Raw genomic sequence first — 16,431 nt, 5'->3', positions numbered from 1 at the left:
CACTGTTTTAATTTTTAAAAGCAAATATAAATCATATGCAGGAGAGGAAGTATGTTATAAACAGTGCTATGTTAGAATTTTGTTTTAAATAATGCTGGCTTAGGTCTGAAATCTTAAGTGTTGATATTTACATGCAGAGGGATACTAACTAATATCATTAATGCAAACTGGATTTGTGGGGAAGATTATTAGTACCCGTTGATACAACACTAGAAGGCTATTTCTATTCTAGTATAAAAGAAATAGACATTGTGTGCTCAAGTCCAAATCATACTCACTTCTTAATATAATAGTCAACTGTACTTTATTTGAGTAGAGTCATCAGAATTTGGTGCTTGGTTTATATGTCTACCACAGAGTTCTTACTGAGAGTCATAAAGACCCAAATTGCCACGTTAGATGTATGTTCTGTACCATGCTGATAATAGCAGAGGCTTAGTAAACCTAAGGGCAGGAAGAGCAAAAAAAAAGAGGATGCAAAGTCTAAAACCTCTCCCCGGTAGCACCACAGCAGTTAAGGGTCTGTCAGCATTTCCCCTCCAAACCCCAATTTTCAGAGTTTATAACTCAGCTGTTTTAAATAGCTTCAAGCTGAAACCTGCTGTATAAATTGTCAGCCCAGATGTAGATTTTGAAAGAAAAAGTAGTGCAAATCAGATATTCTGTTTTAAGTTACAGAACGTTAAAATATTTTTAATGGTATCAGATGCTCTTCTGGCAATCTCTGGTAAAGGCGTTGTCAGTATGGAAGATCTTATATTTTGAGGCTCTTTGATTTCAGTGTTTGCAAGAAAAGTTGTTGAAGTGGTAGGTAGCAGTGTTTGAGAGGAGCTGTTTAGCATGTACACTAGGGTGCTTTTTTTGTTGTTGTTTTTTTTATAACAACCATTTTACTCTGCAGAAAGTCTTAGTATCTGCTTTTGTATAGCAGTTTCGCTGCATGCTTGTGACTTCCGTCTTTAGGGTACATACTTTGACCAGTTCAAATTGCACTGGACTGAAACTGGGCAAACAGGTTGCCTAGCCAGATGAGATTTGTGTTTTGTGTATATATATATATACATATAAACAACAAAACAACCAAAAATTATTTTCAACTTGTAAGAATCGTTTTGATTTTCATCTGTGGCCTCTTCTGACTTTGTGTACCTTTCTGATACTTACTTGAAAAAAAAAAAAAGAAAGAAAACCCAAAAATAATCAGCAAAATGTGTAGGTAGTTTTGAATGGGAAATAAGATTTTTGCAAAAGTAGAGATACTTACATTTGAAGAATAGATGAGGAATGAGGACTGTGTGATTTTTTATGCAGTCCTTGCTCATTTCGCAGTGTAGTCACAGTTCTCTTTCTAAGAATATGTAAATAATTTTTGATTGATACGTGGCATAAAATTACTGAAACAAGGTTTGTGCCAACAGTCTTCCAGTATGTAAAGTTACTTTTTAAATTGCTCATGATGGTGGATATATCTTGGGCTTTCAAATGTGTTTTTCAAAGCTTTTTTCTAACCAGTGCTGTTAGGTACAGTAGTCTTCTGGTATTTTATGACAAAAATCATGAACAAGTATTTTACCCCTCTTGTGTATCAAGGGAGCTTCCCATGTAATAAGACTTTCTTTTATTAGCCAAAGCTATTATTTTCACCTCTGATTTCAGTTAGTCTTTTCCTTCAGTCTTCTAATGAGACAAATAGTGATACCACATCATACTGCATGAAAAAGTTGTTGTACCTCAGTAATGGTACAGTTCAGCCTGGTGACCCCAGCAGTGACAAGTGCAGTTTTAGGCTGATTTTGAAGCCGCTAAATTTAACTGGCTCTCCTGCCCAGGTGTTGCAAGCTGTATCCGTGTCTAGGAGACTGGTTTGAGATGGTGGTGTGATGCCACCATCTGCTTTGTGCTCTGGTTACCTGGAGAGAAAGGGGTGAACTGAGGCTGCAGTCGTTTCGCTCCCTCTTTGAGGCCCCTGGCAGACTTACACTTCCTCCTGTGCTCTCTGCCTCTTTGCATTTCTGGAGTTAATGTGATTCTTTTTGTTTCATGAGGTATAAAAAGCATAGGTTGCAACTCCCCTGGATGCTTATGTGTGTGACAGGAGATAACACAGTCTATCATAAATGGGGAAGGGAATGTTTTATAAGTAGTCTCAAGTCCCATGCTTTAGAATTTAAGCCAATATCCATTCATTTAAGTTTAGAGTCAGCTCTATAATCTGTTTAGCAGATTATTATTTGTGATTTAATTATAATTTATTATTCCTTATGCCTTGCTTTGAAGCCGTCAGACCTGATTGCTGTCAGACCCAAGCCTGTGATCTAGTGGAACCTCAGATCTTACACACATCGGTGGTTCCTGTGTTTTTTTGTTCAGAGTTGTTCATATCACTTCAAATAAGATCTTTGCTTGATACACGGAGACCTCACAGTAGTTTGTGGCAAGCTCAGTGTTCAGGTTGAGGTGGTACTATCTGATGGCTTATAGGAAAACAGAAATGCATCAAAGTTGATCCTTTCTATCCAGCGTTTCAGCTTTCCTTTCCTCTCTCTCTTCAGTATTTATTTGAAATGAGACAGGCCATAATTTCCAGTAATGTAGTCTATTTTAAATATTTTCTGATTTAGAATACCTTTGTTACTCATTTTCATTGTTTCAGCGAAGCACTGTACAGTGCAGTGGGACACATAGTGCTCTCCTTATATATTCAGCACTTCTCGTTCTTTCCACTTAAATAATATTGAATTGCAACCTGAAATTATTAGTTTCGGACAGGATCATTAATGCAAAAGATATTTCAAGTCAGGCTTATAACAAAATGTAATAAATATGTCAGGAGACAGAACAAATTGCTTATGAGTAATGTAAAAAGTCCTATCTAGCCATGTAAACTGGTAGAATCTGCAAGGAGACAGACTTTGTATATCATAATGTTTTTTCTTTCAAAGTTCAAGCTCAGCCATGTGATATCTGTGAATCTGTTTTAGTTATAAGTTGTTCCCAACGTCAGTATTAGGTACTGGGGCAGAAGTTACTTTCTTGATCCTTTTGTGGACTTTTACCTTATATGAAGAAATGTTTGTATTTTCATCCTCATAATTTAGTATTTCTGTTTATCTTTACCTCAAAAAGTCACACTGCTGTAACAGTGTAGGTATCCTTAGATCTTTTTAAATTAGAGAACAGTAGCTGTCTGCTCTGTGGCATTTATCTAATCAAATGTTGGAGCCACTGTGCAGCCACTAAGGCATACAAGTAAGACTATCAGATGCTCACTGAAATGTAAGGAGAAACACTTTGATATTTTCTGTTCACCCATCCTGGAATTTGAGGGAGGTATCAGCACTAACCACATGCAACTCTTGAGAGTGCTCTGAAGATTTACATGCCTGTAAGGAAATACTGCTTTTGTTTTATGTAGCATCTGCAAAGTTTGAATTCCAGTTGTACAGTGCTCCATTTCAGCAGTGTGTTGGGTGGAGAGTTTTGTTGGGTAATGCCCCTGGTGCCGCTCCTGGGATGGGTAGATGGGGAGTTTCTCTCTAGCTTGAAGTCTGAGGAGCATTGGGGACAGGGTGATGGGTGCAACCATCAAAGAATTAGAACCAAATCCGAGTGATAAGGCTGCTAAAAGTAATGCCTAACTTTCCATTTCAAATGTGTCCCTGCATATGATTTATGGATACAAGCCATGCCTTGTGTTTTCTCACTGGTTGCTAAGAACAAAATTGGCCTTCAGGAGGCATTAAAGCACGCACTCTACATAAAGATGTTGAGTGTTTCTGAAGAAATGTAGCAAAAAAGAAACTCCCTATTAGGCTATGAGAGAGTGAGACAATACAAGATGTCTTTTGTTTGATGTGGCACTTTGTTCTGTTTAGCTAATACACCACAGTGGGTTGGAGGAGCTGCCACAGAGCTTTGTAATGAGCATGGCAGCCTGCAAAACTGGGATGATGATGCGTTTTTAAAGTGTTGCCTCACGAGCTGTGATTCTCTTCCACTTCTAACAGGTGGTGGCCTTAGGAGAAGTGCCTGATGGGACAGTGGTCACTGTCATGGCTGGGAACGATGAAAACTACTCTGCAGAGCTGCGAAATGCTTCTGCTGTGATGAAGAATCAGGTGGCCAGATTCAATGACTTACGATTTGTGGGCAGAAGTGGAAGAGGTAGGCCTCTGCATTTTACATGTCCGTAGTGAAGTAAGAGTGGCCTTTATAAATCACATGTGCTTTGCAACAAAATACTTAGTGATCTGTAAATAAATCACCGTGGGCCTTACATTTGGGGGGATGAATGCATGTTTTATTTGCAAACCTCGGCAGTTGTGCAAGCCAAGTTAAGAATTTTTCTGGCTCCTCGTATCCCTGGACGTTTTCATCAGATGCAGGGTTTGAAAGACAATTCACAAAACAGCTGCTTCCCAATCAGTCAGACAGTGGTGATAGAAGGAAATGGAGGTGTTGGTGACATAGGTTATGTGGAGTTGAAACGTATTTCAGATGATGACAGTGAGAAACTGAGAATTCCTTTTAACAGTAAAGCTGTTTCTGAAGTTGTTGTAGAAGACCTGTAATTAAGGGGATTTTACATATCACACGTACTGTAGGTTATGTTCTTTAAGGGCTTACATCTTTAAAAGCTTACAGCTATCAGTGGAAAGCATTCTAGTGACTTCCTTGCCTTTTACAATCAAACTGCATATGACCTGCAAAACCAAGCTCTACTTTTCAGTAAACTGGTTGCCTTTTTGTGAATTACTGGCAAGCCTGCGTTTGAACTAAATTTAACCTTTCCTTTAAATGAGAAGGTTACTTTCAATTGTTTGTTTTTATTTTTTGAAGATGGAGAGTGCTGCCATTGTCTTCCAGCTTCCTATAATCTGGAAACTGCACTACATTCATCGAAAGCCTTTGTAGTTATTGCAGACTTTCAAGAAGTTCTCTTTAGGAGTCTTGCGAATGCTTTCAAATTCTAGGTAATGATTGAAAGGACAGCTCGAAGGAGGCTGGCATTTCATTTTTTGCTGCAGCAATCTTCAGAGGGATTTGTTGTATCAGTCACTGATTCAACTTTTTGCTTTATCTATTTGGGGTAATTATTCATTGTTTTAAAGTAGCTTTGCATGGGGCAAACCAGAGTGGCAGAAGCCAGACAGTTGTGCTGGGAAATTAACAGTAAAGCTGGGTTTGCCATAATATTCTTTAGAAAGCAGTTGCAGTTCATCTTAAGGAAAGAAAGATTATTTGTCAAAATAAAAAAAGTTAAACATGTAACAGAGGCCTAGATAGTCTATATCAGTTGACCTGTTTTCACAAGTGCTTGGTGTAAGGGAATTCATGAGCTTGGCTTACTGTGTTGTTTTGTTTGTTTGTTTGTTTCAGTGCCCAGGCCAACAATTCTTTTTTACCATTTTACAACTTTAAAAGTATTGATAATAAAGGATAACCTGAAAGGCAGAATAGCTATTGCAACAATAATGCAATATGAACATAGTGTTCATTGCCCTTTTGGATAAAGGTGTTAGCTCTTTCTTCCATTTGTCTTGCTTTCTTAAAAGACAACAAACCAAAACAGTCTGCTTTGTTATTCTGCTGATGGATTAGGTTTGAAAGTTCTCTGGCTCAATCACTACTGCTGCCTTGCAGTAAAAGTTCCGCAGTAGTGTAGCAGTCTTTCAGTAGTGCTGAAAAAACCCTGAAATGTGATGTACTGCCTCTGATCCGTGAATTTCATTTGAAACCTATGATATATACTTTTTATTAAAGCATAGGAAATGAAGTAGAGGGCCTAAAGCCTCGGCAGATATGGCTGCAGACACAAACCTCCTGAAAAGGGGTTCTCATAGTTTAATTTATATTCCTATCTAGCAGACTTGGAATAGGCACTTTTCTGATCAGTCTGGGTAGAATCTATGGAAAAGTGATAGTGTACTTTTCAAACCTTCAACATATTTATTTAAGAGACTTCAAAGAAAAACAAAGGGTGTGCACTGTTTTACTATATTGGCTTTCTGAGTTTTGGCTACTTTCCCAAATAGCAATTTTTATATTAAAAAAAAAAGGGGGGGGGAAGAAAAAAAAAAAAGACAGACTTAACTGCTTGCAGACTTTTCACGCATGGAAGATGAAGAAAGCTTCTTTTGATGAAGTGTAATTATGTCCAAACAGAGCTGACCCCCTCCCCCCTATATTTCTTATGATCTTAACGGAAGAAAGTAGAGCTTTTCCTTTGAAGCAGCCGGGACTCAGTGGAGGATCTGAAATGCTGCATTCTGCTGCCAGAGGCAGGATGGAGAAATTGGTCCAGACTTGTCGTCCAGACTTAGAACAGAGAGAGTAGGGGAGAGAGAGAGAAGGAGAAGAGTTATCATTAGTGATAGATTTTTTAGAACTCTGCTTAAAATAGCAGGTCAAGAAAGCAACAGTTGCAAACAGAAGTGAGAAAGCTTCTTACATTGACAAGTATCAGTAGACAAAAGTCTTGAAGTAGAACAGGAAAAATAAAGTACTAAAGAAATCATTTTTTGGTGGCAAGAAACTAATCCACACCTGCTCCTGACTTTAGATTTACATCTTTCTAAACAGCTTGCTCTTTGATCTCTGTATCTCTAAATTTGATTGTGAAGTCTGAATCATCAGCTTACCACTTCACCTTCTCTCCCACGTTTTTTCTTGCTTCCCATGGCTCATTGGAGAAACTTGCTTTTTATACATATTAATGTTGCTCTTCTGACAGAAGCTTCACGTTTTTGTTTGTGCAATTTCTTTTAAACACCTTTTCTGGATTCATAGGGATAAGTAACTGTGGCACTTCGTGTGAATGCAGAAGTTTAGATGTGGTTTGGAGGCAGTAGCTCACTTTTACAATCCTTGATCCACAGCACAGAGAAAAAAAGAATTCCTGTCTTCAATAAGCAAAGGCTCATAACCTTAATTTTGTTGCGTTCTGATACTTTAATCACATTAGCATCTAACTGAAAAAATATGCAACATGCACAAGCTGCCGAATCACCTTTCAGGCTGACTTCTGAGGTTTGCCTTGTGCTTCAGCGTGTGTCCATCCCTTCCTCCAGTGTGTCAGCTCTGCTCACATGTGTGAATAACAAAGAATGCACAGTTTGGACACGCTGAAGCAACAGTGCCAGATGACTTCTTGGCTGGGGAATTTAATAAAAGAGAACTACAATTAGTGTTTAGCCTCTGAAAGTGAATATTCTAAATGATTACAGGGAATAAAGGCAGGTGATAAAAAATGCATTAAAGGATTTCTTAGCTGAGGAGAGATACCTGTGAAATACCTGTGGAAGAAATAAGCCTTACTGAAACAGAGTACCTAAAAAAAGAATTTTGTTCTTAATCCTGGAATATGTAAATCATCTCTTGAAAGCACTGGAAGCTGAACACACTGACAGAACTGTTGCAGCTCCTCACAAGAGAGTGATGTATAGTTTCACTAACTGCAGGGGGTTCATCAGTGCTGCTTCAGTAATATTTTGGTTTGATAGAATACCAGTTAGAGAACAAATCCAGTTTCCTTTTCAAATTAGGTGCTTACCTGTTCAGCTTAGGTTGACTGAGAGAGAGCAGTTTAGAAGTGTTCACAGGCAAGTGGAAGATCTTAATATTAAGGAACCTGTGTTTTCTAACCACTGTATCCTGTTGAGGTATATTAAGTGTAGATCTTGCAGTGCTTTTCTGTATCTGTAGAATGATTGTTGCATGTCTTACAAGTGATGTGTTTTCCTGGTTTAGTTTTTAGTCATTGCTGAATTTTACACTGGTAGAATAGAATAGCATCAACAGAATGATAGCATCAGAAGGCCAAATTCTTCATTCAAAGGTATATGGAAAAGTCCTTTACTATTTTTGTAAGCAATTCTAACCATTTTATATGAGTAACTGCTCAGAATGTCATCATCATACCATTTCTTAGACAAGATTTTCTGGCTTGATGAACGGGTACCAAAGGAGGCCTTGAACCTGTCCCTCACAAATTGTATATATCCAAGCAATAGGCTGAATTCATGCTTGAAGAAGGATAAAAGGGCATGAATCTTTTCCTGCCTCAAACGAGCAGACATGGAGGCACTGTGTGCTTCTGTAGGGCTGTTGCTGTGTGTTTGAAGGCTGCCTACGCACACATTGTACGCTGGCAGGACACGCAGTTTTCCTTTGGGGATGGTGGATGGGCTGGACTGGACAAAGACTGAACATCCTGCATACACCATTCTCTTCCTGAGATGATCACTCTGAAAAGATCTGAAAAGTATTCCATTTCCTAATGAAACTGGGGAAAGCCACCTTCAGACATGCATTTCCACGGGGGCAGAATTCAGCCTCCTGAGATTCCAGCGCTTCTTCTGGGGTCTGAATCTCCATCTTTCTGACCTGCATCTCTTAGCGTGGTGGGCACAGCTGGAGCACAGCTACACCTGGAAAATCATTTTACATCAAGTTACATCTTCTGAAAAAAAATTCCATGTCACATGCTAGTTTGTGAAAAGTACAGTCAAGACAGTTTGAAGTTGCACTCCTCGTAATAAATGATGCATGTCTCAAGCAGGTTTGGTGGATATACAACTTGGACCAGAAAGAAAGACCAATTACTGGGTTTGACAGCCAAAGCTCTGTTCTGTATTATGCCTTATATGTAAGCTGTTCTATATTAGGCTCGAAAAAACTGCATTAGGTTTGCTCTGTTACACAGCGTTTAAGATTTGTGTCTCGATTGAATGCCTTGAGAGTTCAGCAAGAGGAAAAGCCCTAGCAGCAAAAATGCACGTCTACACACACGGGGCGAGGGCTGGGGGGAGGAATGGGAGTTTTAGGAGTCTGGTAAAGTAGCAGCTTAAATGAGCATGAAGGCCAAAGATTGCTGACTGTTTTATTGAGTCACTGTTGTACGCCCACCTTTTCCTGTCTTGAAACAGTTTTCAGTTTTGACTATCTGACATGACTAACCGTTGCATATCTAACAGATTACAACTGTCAGTGAGTCTCCCAAACGGGGGCCAGTGCCTTGGGAGAACGGACACTCAGGCGCAGGCAGCTCCCTTTATTTATTTCTCTTTAACGTTTTCATTCAGCTAAAAGGCTGTAGATGATCTTGTGCAATCTCTGCGTGGATGTGAACTTTGAGAAAATAGATTCAATAAGTGCAGACTCACCATGGCAACGTGTGTGCACACAACAGTTTCTCGCTCTCACAGGAAAGTTGGGGCCTTTCTTAGTATTTCATAGATGGAACATATGTAAGGGAAAAAAAAAACTATGTTTGAGTGATAATGATATCATCCTATTACCCGTGGCATATGAGGGACAGGAGATGCTGATTCCCTGTTAAAATGACTCTCAGGAGGAGAATAATATTCTTTCTTCATCTTATTGTAGTCAAGTCAAACAAATGAAATGATAAAACTGTGTGGAGTAAATAACATGTGGTCACATTCTGCTCTCTGTCACACAGCTGCAAAACTGGAGTAAATTTTTAGATTGTTTGCCTTGCTTGGGATTTACACCACTTTCAATACAGCAAAGAATTTGGCTTGTCCTCAGCAGTGAATCACTTTTGTTCTGTCATTGTGTGATGACCCATTATTAAATAAGACACATTTAGATTGTCAACACATGGACATATTCTTGACATAGAGTAAAACCGAAGGGGAGGAAAACTCCTATGGTCAGTTATGTTTTTAATTTTCACGATTGTGGTAACGACAGGGAATAATTTTCAACGTCTCTGATTCTTACTGCACATGCATGTGACTGTTTTCGTGTTGTAATCACTCATTCCTTCTTGTTTTTCACCCTTTGTAGGGAAGAGCTTTACTTTGACAATAACTGTCCTGACAAATCCCCCCCAAGTCGCTACATACCACAGAGCTATAAAGGTTACAGTGGATGGGCCAAGGGAGCCGAGAAGTGAGTATTATATTCTTATTTTCACACTTGATTTTGTTTAACAGAGACCAGTGAGTGAAATATATATATGTCTTTGTCAAACATTGGTTCTTGCTCAGCAAAATATGCAAGTGCATGCTTAATTTGGAGTCTATTGGACCACACACATACTCGCATTAAACACGCACTCAAGTGCTTGGCTGAATTTGGGCGATCATGAACCTGATTCTCATTCACATCAAGGTCTTTATACATTATCTGCCAGTGTAAATGAGAATTGAAGCCAATGTATTTATATATAGTCTGATTTATGCATAATAGATACAGTCCTGCAACATGCTGAATTTCACCCTGAACTTCTTAAGCTTCCAAGTGAAGATGTTCAGAGCAAAATAGGAGACTGATCTTTCAGGATCAGTCCTAGTGGAGGGAAAAAAATACATAACATAGTGCCTTTTTGTTTGCCCTTAAATTCTTTTGCCATCAGATAATTAATGCACCTGGTTAATCTCATCATACCTGAAACTGGTTTTCAGCTATAGGCTCATCATAGACCCCTGGGGGCTAAAGAAAGATGAAAAAAAAACCACCCCAAAACATATCAACAGCATGGTCTTTGTTTCTTATTTGTGCACAGAAAGGATATTTTATTTACATGTAGTCCAGCAGATTTTCACTCAGCACATTTATCTCATAGCAGTGCACCTTCCTAACTTACTAAGAATCTATTTGTAATGACCACTGAACATATTTTTATGACAATTGTGGGGTTTTTTTCATGTTCTGGCAGTTTTAATGGTAGGACTTATTTTTAGATAAAGTCTGGTTAATCCATCATGATTTATACTGCTCTCTTCACCTAGCACATTTAGGTAGTAACCAGTCTCACATCATATGGGTATCACTGATGAGTCCTTTCTGGAATTTTTTCTTGATTTAAGTAGAATGAATCTTTCTAAATAGATGGGATTAACTAGGTATAGCTGCATTTAAATTACAGCTGGAGATTAAGAATTATTTGATGAATAACCACATTAAAAAAAATCCCTATAATGGAAGCATCTCAAATAATTATTTTGCCTTTGATCTGCACATACATATGAGACCTTAAGGAGTTCTGTTAAGATACCACAAAGGCAGAAGAAGGAGAAAGAAGCTAACAGAATTCATGCAGTTAAGCGTTTCTCGTGCTAATACATGCTGCAGTGTAAACTCCTCTTACACTGAGAGATGGGAACTGAAATGTTTTCTGTAAGAACTGCCCAGACTGTAGAGTTTTACTGTGAATAATAGATAGGAAAAAGTAGGTAGTGGTGGATAAATTTCATTACATAGATATTTGCATTACTACCTGCTTACAGCTGTGGTGTCCATCTGTCACACCAAGACAAACTTTAGTCTGTCCTCTCTCCTGAGCTGAATCAGTTCCCATTTTTATTTTTCACCTGCAGCTGGTGCTCCATGTAGCTTACTTGGAGTCAGTGGACAAATTGCATTCATGGAATAAAATAAAGGAGTAAGTTATATGTCATTTAGCCATTTTGATTTGGAGGCTGCTTCCTTGTATGTATTGAGGCACGCCAGAAAAGAGGAAATCACCCAGCAGAAGACACAACTGCTGTGAAAGAGCAGTTTGAAAAAGATGTGGAGAATAGTGTGCAGCACAGAAAGGGAACCTGCTTGGGACTAATCATTTTGGTGTTTGGTGAATTAAATGTGAGGCTTGGTCATATAACTTAGTAAGATTTCCAAGTGTTTCTGCAGATTTTTAGTTCAGACATGAAAGGCTTCTGTATGTGATACCTGTTTGCCGTTCTCATTGAACAGCTGAATAGGTGTACTGAGAAAACCTCAGTAACTTAATTTCTGTAGCCTAGATAGAGTTGCTGTGTCTTTCTTCACCTTTTTTTTAATGATTTTTTAAAATCTACTCCACTTTTGACCTTGAGTGCCCATTTGAATTTTAGTATTTTGGCAAAACACTTCGTGAAACTCCACTCTGGGATCAGACTGGATCGGCAAGTTTTATTGTAGTCTGATGCTTTCAAGGCTATGTTACCTCCAGAGTGTCTAGCTACTAAACATGAATTTTCAGGGAAAAAGTAGCTTCAGTGAGCTGTGGGAGCTCCACTGAAAGTTTGCTTCCTTCTCAGCACCCTTAACATTCCTGGAGATTTATGGTTGTTTTCTAGTAATCGTTCAAAAAGTTTATCTGGCATTTCCGCTGCATAAGGGAAATTAGGTGGTTGGGGGCAAAGGAATTCAAGTTAATGAGTGGCTCTGATAGCAAGTGTGTGTTTCTTAACAAATTATGTATCAGCAAATAGTGCCCCTCTCTGCCAGGATCTGTATTTCACTTTGACGTCTCAAGCACGTTATCCTAGTTCTCCTCTCTCTGGCAGCCCAACCAGAGCTGTCACATCACAAACAACTTTTTTCTTAATATACACATCTGGCGTTGGCAGTTGGACCAACTTCATAAGAGCACATGATCATCATTCATTACAAGATTAAAAAGTACCCCATGGCATCATTGATGTTTTTTAACTTTGATCTTTTGCAGTTGTGATTCATCTCAGTTATAAAACTTCCCTTTAAAGGAACACAACCGATGACTTATTAGAACCTTCATTCTGAGAAGCGTAAACATAAAGTGATGCTCATCTTTACAAAATGTCATTTACTTTGTTGCCAGCTTATCATTTTAAGATGTGACATCATGCTTTAGATCGTGAATTTGTAAGGCTGGTTTATAGGCAAGGCACTCTGACCTTCTCTTGGCAAGTTGACTCGAGTGAATGAGCACTGTGTGCTTTTCAGGAGCAGTAGGAGCAGCACCAATGCTGTGACAGATACCGTGATCATTTTAAAGGCTGACTTCAAGAGTGCTGAACAGTCATGGCATGTAGTGACACAAGTTGATGTTTTGGATGCTCAGCACTTCAAAAAGTCAGGTTCTTAAATGTAAGCACCATTTAGTCATATTAAACACATGCTTGTAGAAGCTTGCTGCCTTGCCTCTCTTATTATTTTTAAATGTTTTAATAGAGATAGTGATGTCAGGTTGCTCTGTTAGGAAAACCTGCCCATTTCTATGTAGGAAAAGGTCTTCTGACGGTTTTTCCTTGGAAGAGATTTATTTAATTATCTATTTCAGTCTCTCTAGATTGCCATCCAGGGACATCTGTTGTGTAGCATGGTCTTTGTGCACTGAATTGAGACAGCACGTTGCACTCGGAGCGATAGCATCTAGAGACTGTATAAGATCTTTTGGAATCATTGGGAAATCCCACAGATATTTTTCTCTCCTCATATCCAGCAGGAAACCTCTGACATGTGCACATTTTAGCTAGCAGAGCTGCCTTTCAGCTGGGAGGACTGAAATAGATTCTCCAGAGAAATAAGTTGTCAAGAAGTCATAACTGACCAGCAGATAGCAAGAAATCCCTCCAGCCTTTACCTAATCCCCATTTATAATGTATTTGCCTTATCTCATTATCAATACAGAGTTAATGACTTGTCTTTCCTTACCAATTCCTTTCAAGTAGGAGGCATGTCCTCCTTTCTGTCTGCTTTTGGTAGAAACCCAATCAGGAGGGAAATTGTGAGGAAGAAGGTAGGAAAATTCTATATATTTTTAGAGTTTGCAAAGTATATTTTTAAGATTCCAAAGATTTTAGTTTGTCTCTAATTGATCTTCAACATCACCAAACGTATTTTCTTTATTGGCATGAGTGGAGGGATAGTTCTGAGCTTTGAAATGCAGCATTTTGGTAGGAAAAAAACCCCCTCTGTTTCGTTCTGCTCCCGAATAGTTGTCTGCTGCCATAGCTTGCAAGGTGCACACGTGATGAATGGTATGAGCAAACATAGCCTTTTTGTCTGTGCATGCTGCAGAAGCCAGCAAAAGCCAGTGAGAGGTTCTGTTCAGCCTTTGTATTAACTGTTTGGCCGATCTGGCTTATAAAAGGCAGATAAGTGTGTGAGATTTTTGAGATTCCATGACTTAAAAAACTGTAACCGTTTTTAGGAAGTTCTCCTTCTTTTCTTTCAAAAGCAGAGGGTGGAGGCGTAAGTCTGGGGCTAGTGGAATGTACTTTGGAGTAGATCAGCTTTAAATCTTTCAGTTAGTCTTTTTTTTTTTAATTATTTTTATTATTATTATTATTTAAATGATTTTTTTTTTCCTTTCTTGTTGCCTGCCTGTCAGGAGCTGGGCTGGTGGCCAAGCAGGAAATGACACATCGAGAGGCATTTGTGTTGTGCAACATTTTGTGGAACTGATGCAAGGATACATTGTCTGTTTACGCATTCTTCTGCTAACAGCCTGCATGGCAGTGATTTTGTTCAGGGACACATGGCATGCTACAGCAAGGAGCTAGATCCTCAGCATCTCTTCGTGTAGAATGATCGCAGCAGTTAAAACGTGCTGTGTGTTCCCTCTTTAGAGTATTCTCTGGCTTGCCTTCAAAAGCGACTCTACCAGACTCCCTTCCTTCCTGAGAATATATTGATTCGACTGTGGGGGTTTTATGTGGCAGTGAACTGGAGCAGTGCAGAGAGAGAATTTGCAGAACAAAAGTGGATTTTACAGGCAGGTCCAACTTTGTGCGTTCACTTCAGGTTGTGAATGTAGCATCACAGGTTTTTTTTTTCAAGTGGTGTGCTGCAGACACCGAGTGCAGAAGTTTGCACCTGTGTGGTTTTGGCACGATGAAGAGGTTTTTAATTAAAGTTACTGCTGAATAACCTGAACAAGTTTTCATCCCAACTGAAGTTAGAAAATCTGTGATTCGTGCTGGTGTCTTTCAGAGTGACAAATCTCTACTCGGTTAGTCCAGATTTCTCCCAGTGTATGTGGGAGCAGAGGAAGGCAGAAGTGGGCGGTTTGGCAGTTTGCAAGTTGCTCTAAATGACTATGTGAAGCTTAATGTTTGCATTATAATGCCCCTTTGTGAGAAATGAAGCAAAATGTGTTCATACAGCTGAAGAAATGATCAGTGTGATTATGCTATGGGGTTTAGGTTCTTTTCTGTGACTGTCATTAGCATTTTTGAGTATAAACACAGTCCACTTACAGGTTGAGACCTGACCTCCTGTGCTCCGATCCCCAGTAAGTAAGTGGTATTTTTTCTGATTTCAGTGATACAACATTGGGTCCTTTTTGCAGTGTGAAATACAAGACATCATAGATTGCCTCACAACCATTTGCTGCTGGAGTTTTGGTAGGGGGTTTTTTGCAAATATGTCATTTCACAGAACCATACCAGTTTGGGACTGGAGTTCCTGAACGTTCCTTGAAGCTGTAAGAATCTGGTGGGATGATTCAAGTGTTCCTTGTCAAAGTTAGCAGACTTTATGTATTCTGGTGGTTTATTTGAGATAGGTGTGTAACCCATAGAGCAGGACTTTACAGTTACCCAGTCAGGATTCATGCCTCTGGAACAAGGTGACCAGGAGGCTGTTACTGGTGGTAGCTGTATCGCAAGAACCAGACAGTTCTTGCTTTTGCACTGCAGCTAGAGAAGGGCTGCTCCATAAAAACTCATATTCTGAGGAACAGGCTGTGAGTGTGTGATCATAGCTTTTATCTATTGGTGTAATGTGCAGGGCAAGATGAAAGCGAAACCTACCTTAATTCACTCATGGCTTGAATTCGTATGCTGCAGTTCTGAAGTCTCAGTAGTCAACCTGATGCTGGCTCTCTCCATGTGAGGACATTGCTGTCCAGGATGGTGACAGAGTGACTGTATATTCAGTGTTGTAGTGAGACAGAAAAGGCCTCGAGAAGATTATGTAGGGCATAAACCCATTCTCTCTGATGTCCTCCTTCTCCTTCCCTGGAGACTTTCAAGGCCTGTCTGGATGTGTTGTTCTGTGATGTGTGCTGGATTGTGTGGTCCTGCACTGGCAGAGAGGTTGGACTCAATGATCCCCTTGGGTCCCTTCCAACCCCTAATATCCTGTGATCCCGTGATCAATAGTAATGTAGTCTCAGTTAATTTTTGTCAACAGAACCCATTGTTTCCATCCCATTGTAGAAGGAACATTCCTTCCAAACAGTCTATTCCCAGTACATTTGTTGTCTAAAATGAGCATCTCACAGTGTTTGTTTGATACTACAGCTAGTACTGTTTGCATTCAAAATGTCTTTCTAAGACACAAGTAAAATCGTAGCCCATCTGCATAGTTTGGTGCATAGTTGTATGATAAGAGATTTTTGCCTTGAATATGTTGAAGTCTCTGTCAAAAATACAGATGGGGAAAAAAGGTTATAGCTACAAAGTGAGTTCACTCTGTATCTCCATGTGGCATGACTGTGAGGAAAGGAAAAATGAAAGCCCATTTTGTAAGTCTGTGAGTCTACCTCATGTACATACTATGGAGGAAGATGGTATTAAAAAGACATTAGAGTAGCTTTTCTCAGATCATTTTCTGAGAGAACTGGGATTGTCCAGCCTAGAAAGTAGAAGGTTCTAAAGAGACCTTATAGCAGCCTGTCATTATTTAAAGGTGGCCTATAAGAAAGAATTG

The 16,431-nt window shown here is 39.3% G+C and overlaps 1 protein-coding gene across 7 annotated transcripts in view; it reads left to right on the top strand.

The window, feature by feature from the left end:
• RUNX2 (RUNX family transcription factor 2) overlaps positions 1-16,431 on the top strand; it is a 175,402-nt gene that overhangs the window by 3,434 nt on the left and 155,537 nt on the right. For all 7 annotated transcript variants that reach the window (XM_064145780.1, XM_064145778.1, XM_064145777.1 and 4 more), the window contains exons 2-3: positions 4,008-4,164; positions 9,814-9,918. In XM_064145780.1, the coding sequence (XP_064001850.1) occupies positions 4,008-4,164; positions 9,814-9,918 (262 nt within the window). The remainder of the gene's footprint in view (positions 1-4,007; positions 4,165-9,813; positions 9,919-16,431) is intronic.

Source organism: Pogoniulus pusillus, chromosome 7, assembly GCF_015220805.1.
Source record: "Pogoniulus pusillus isolate bPogPus1 chromosome 7, bPogPus1.pri, whole genome shotgun sequence".
In the NCBI taxonomy this organism is placed as follows: domain Eukaryota; kingdom Metazoa; phylum Chordata; class Aves; order Piciformes; family Lybiidae; genus Pogoniulus; species Pogoniulus pusillus.
This window is presented reverse-complemented; position numbering and strand designations above follow the sequence as displayed.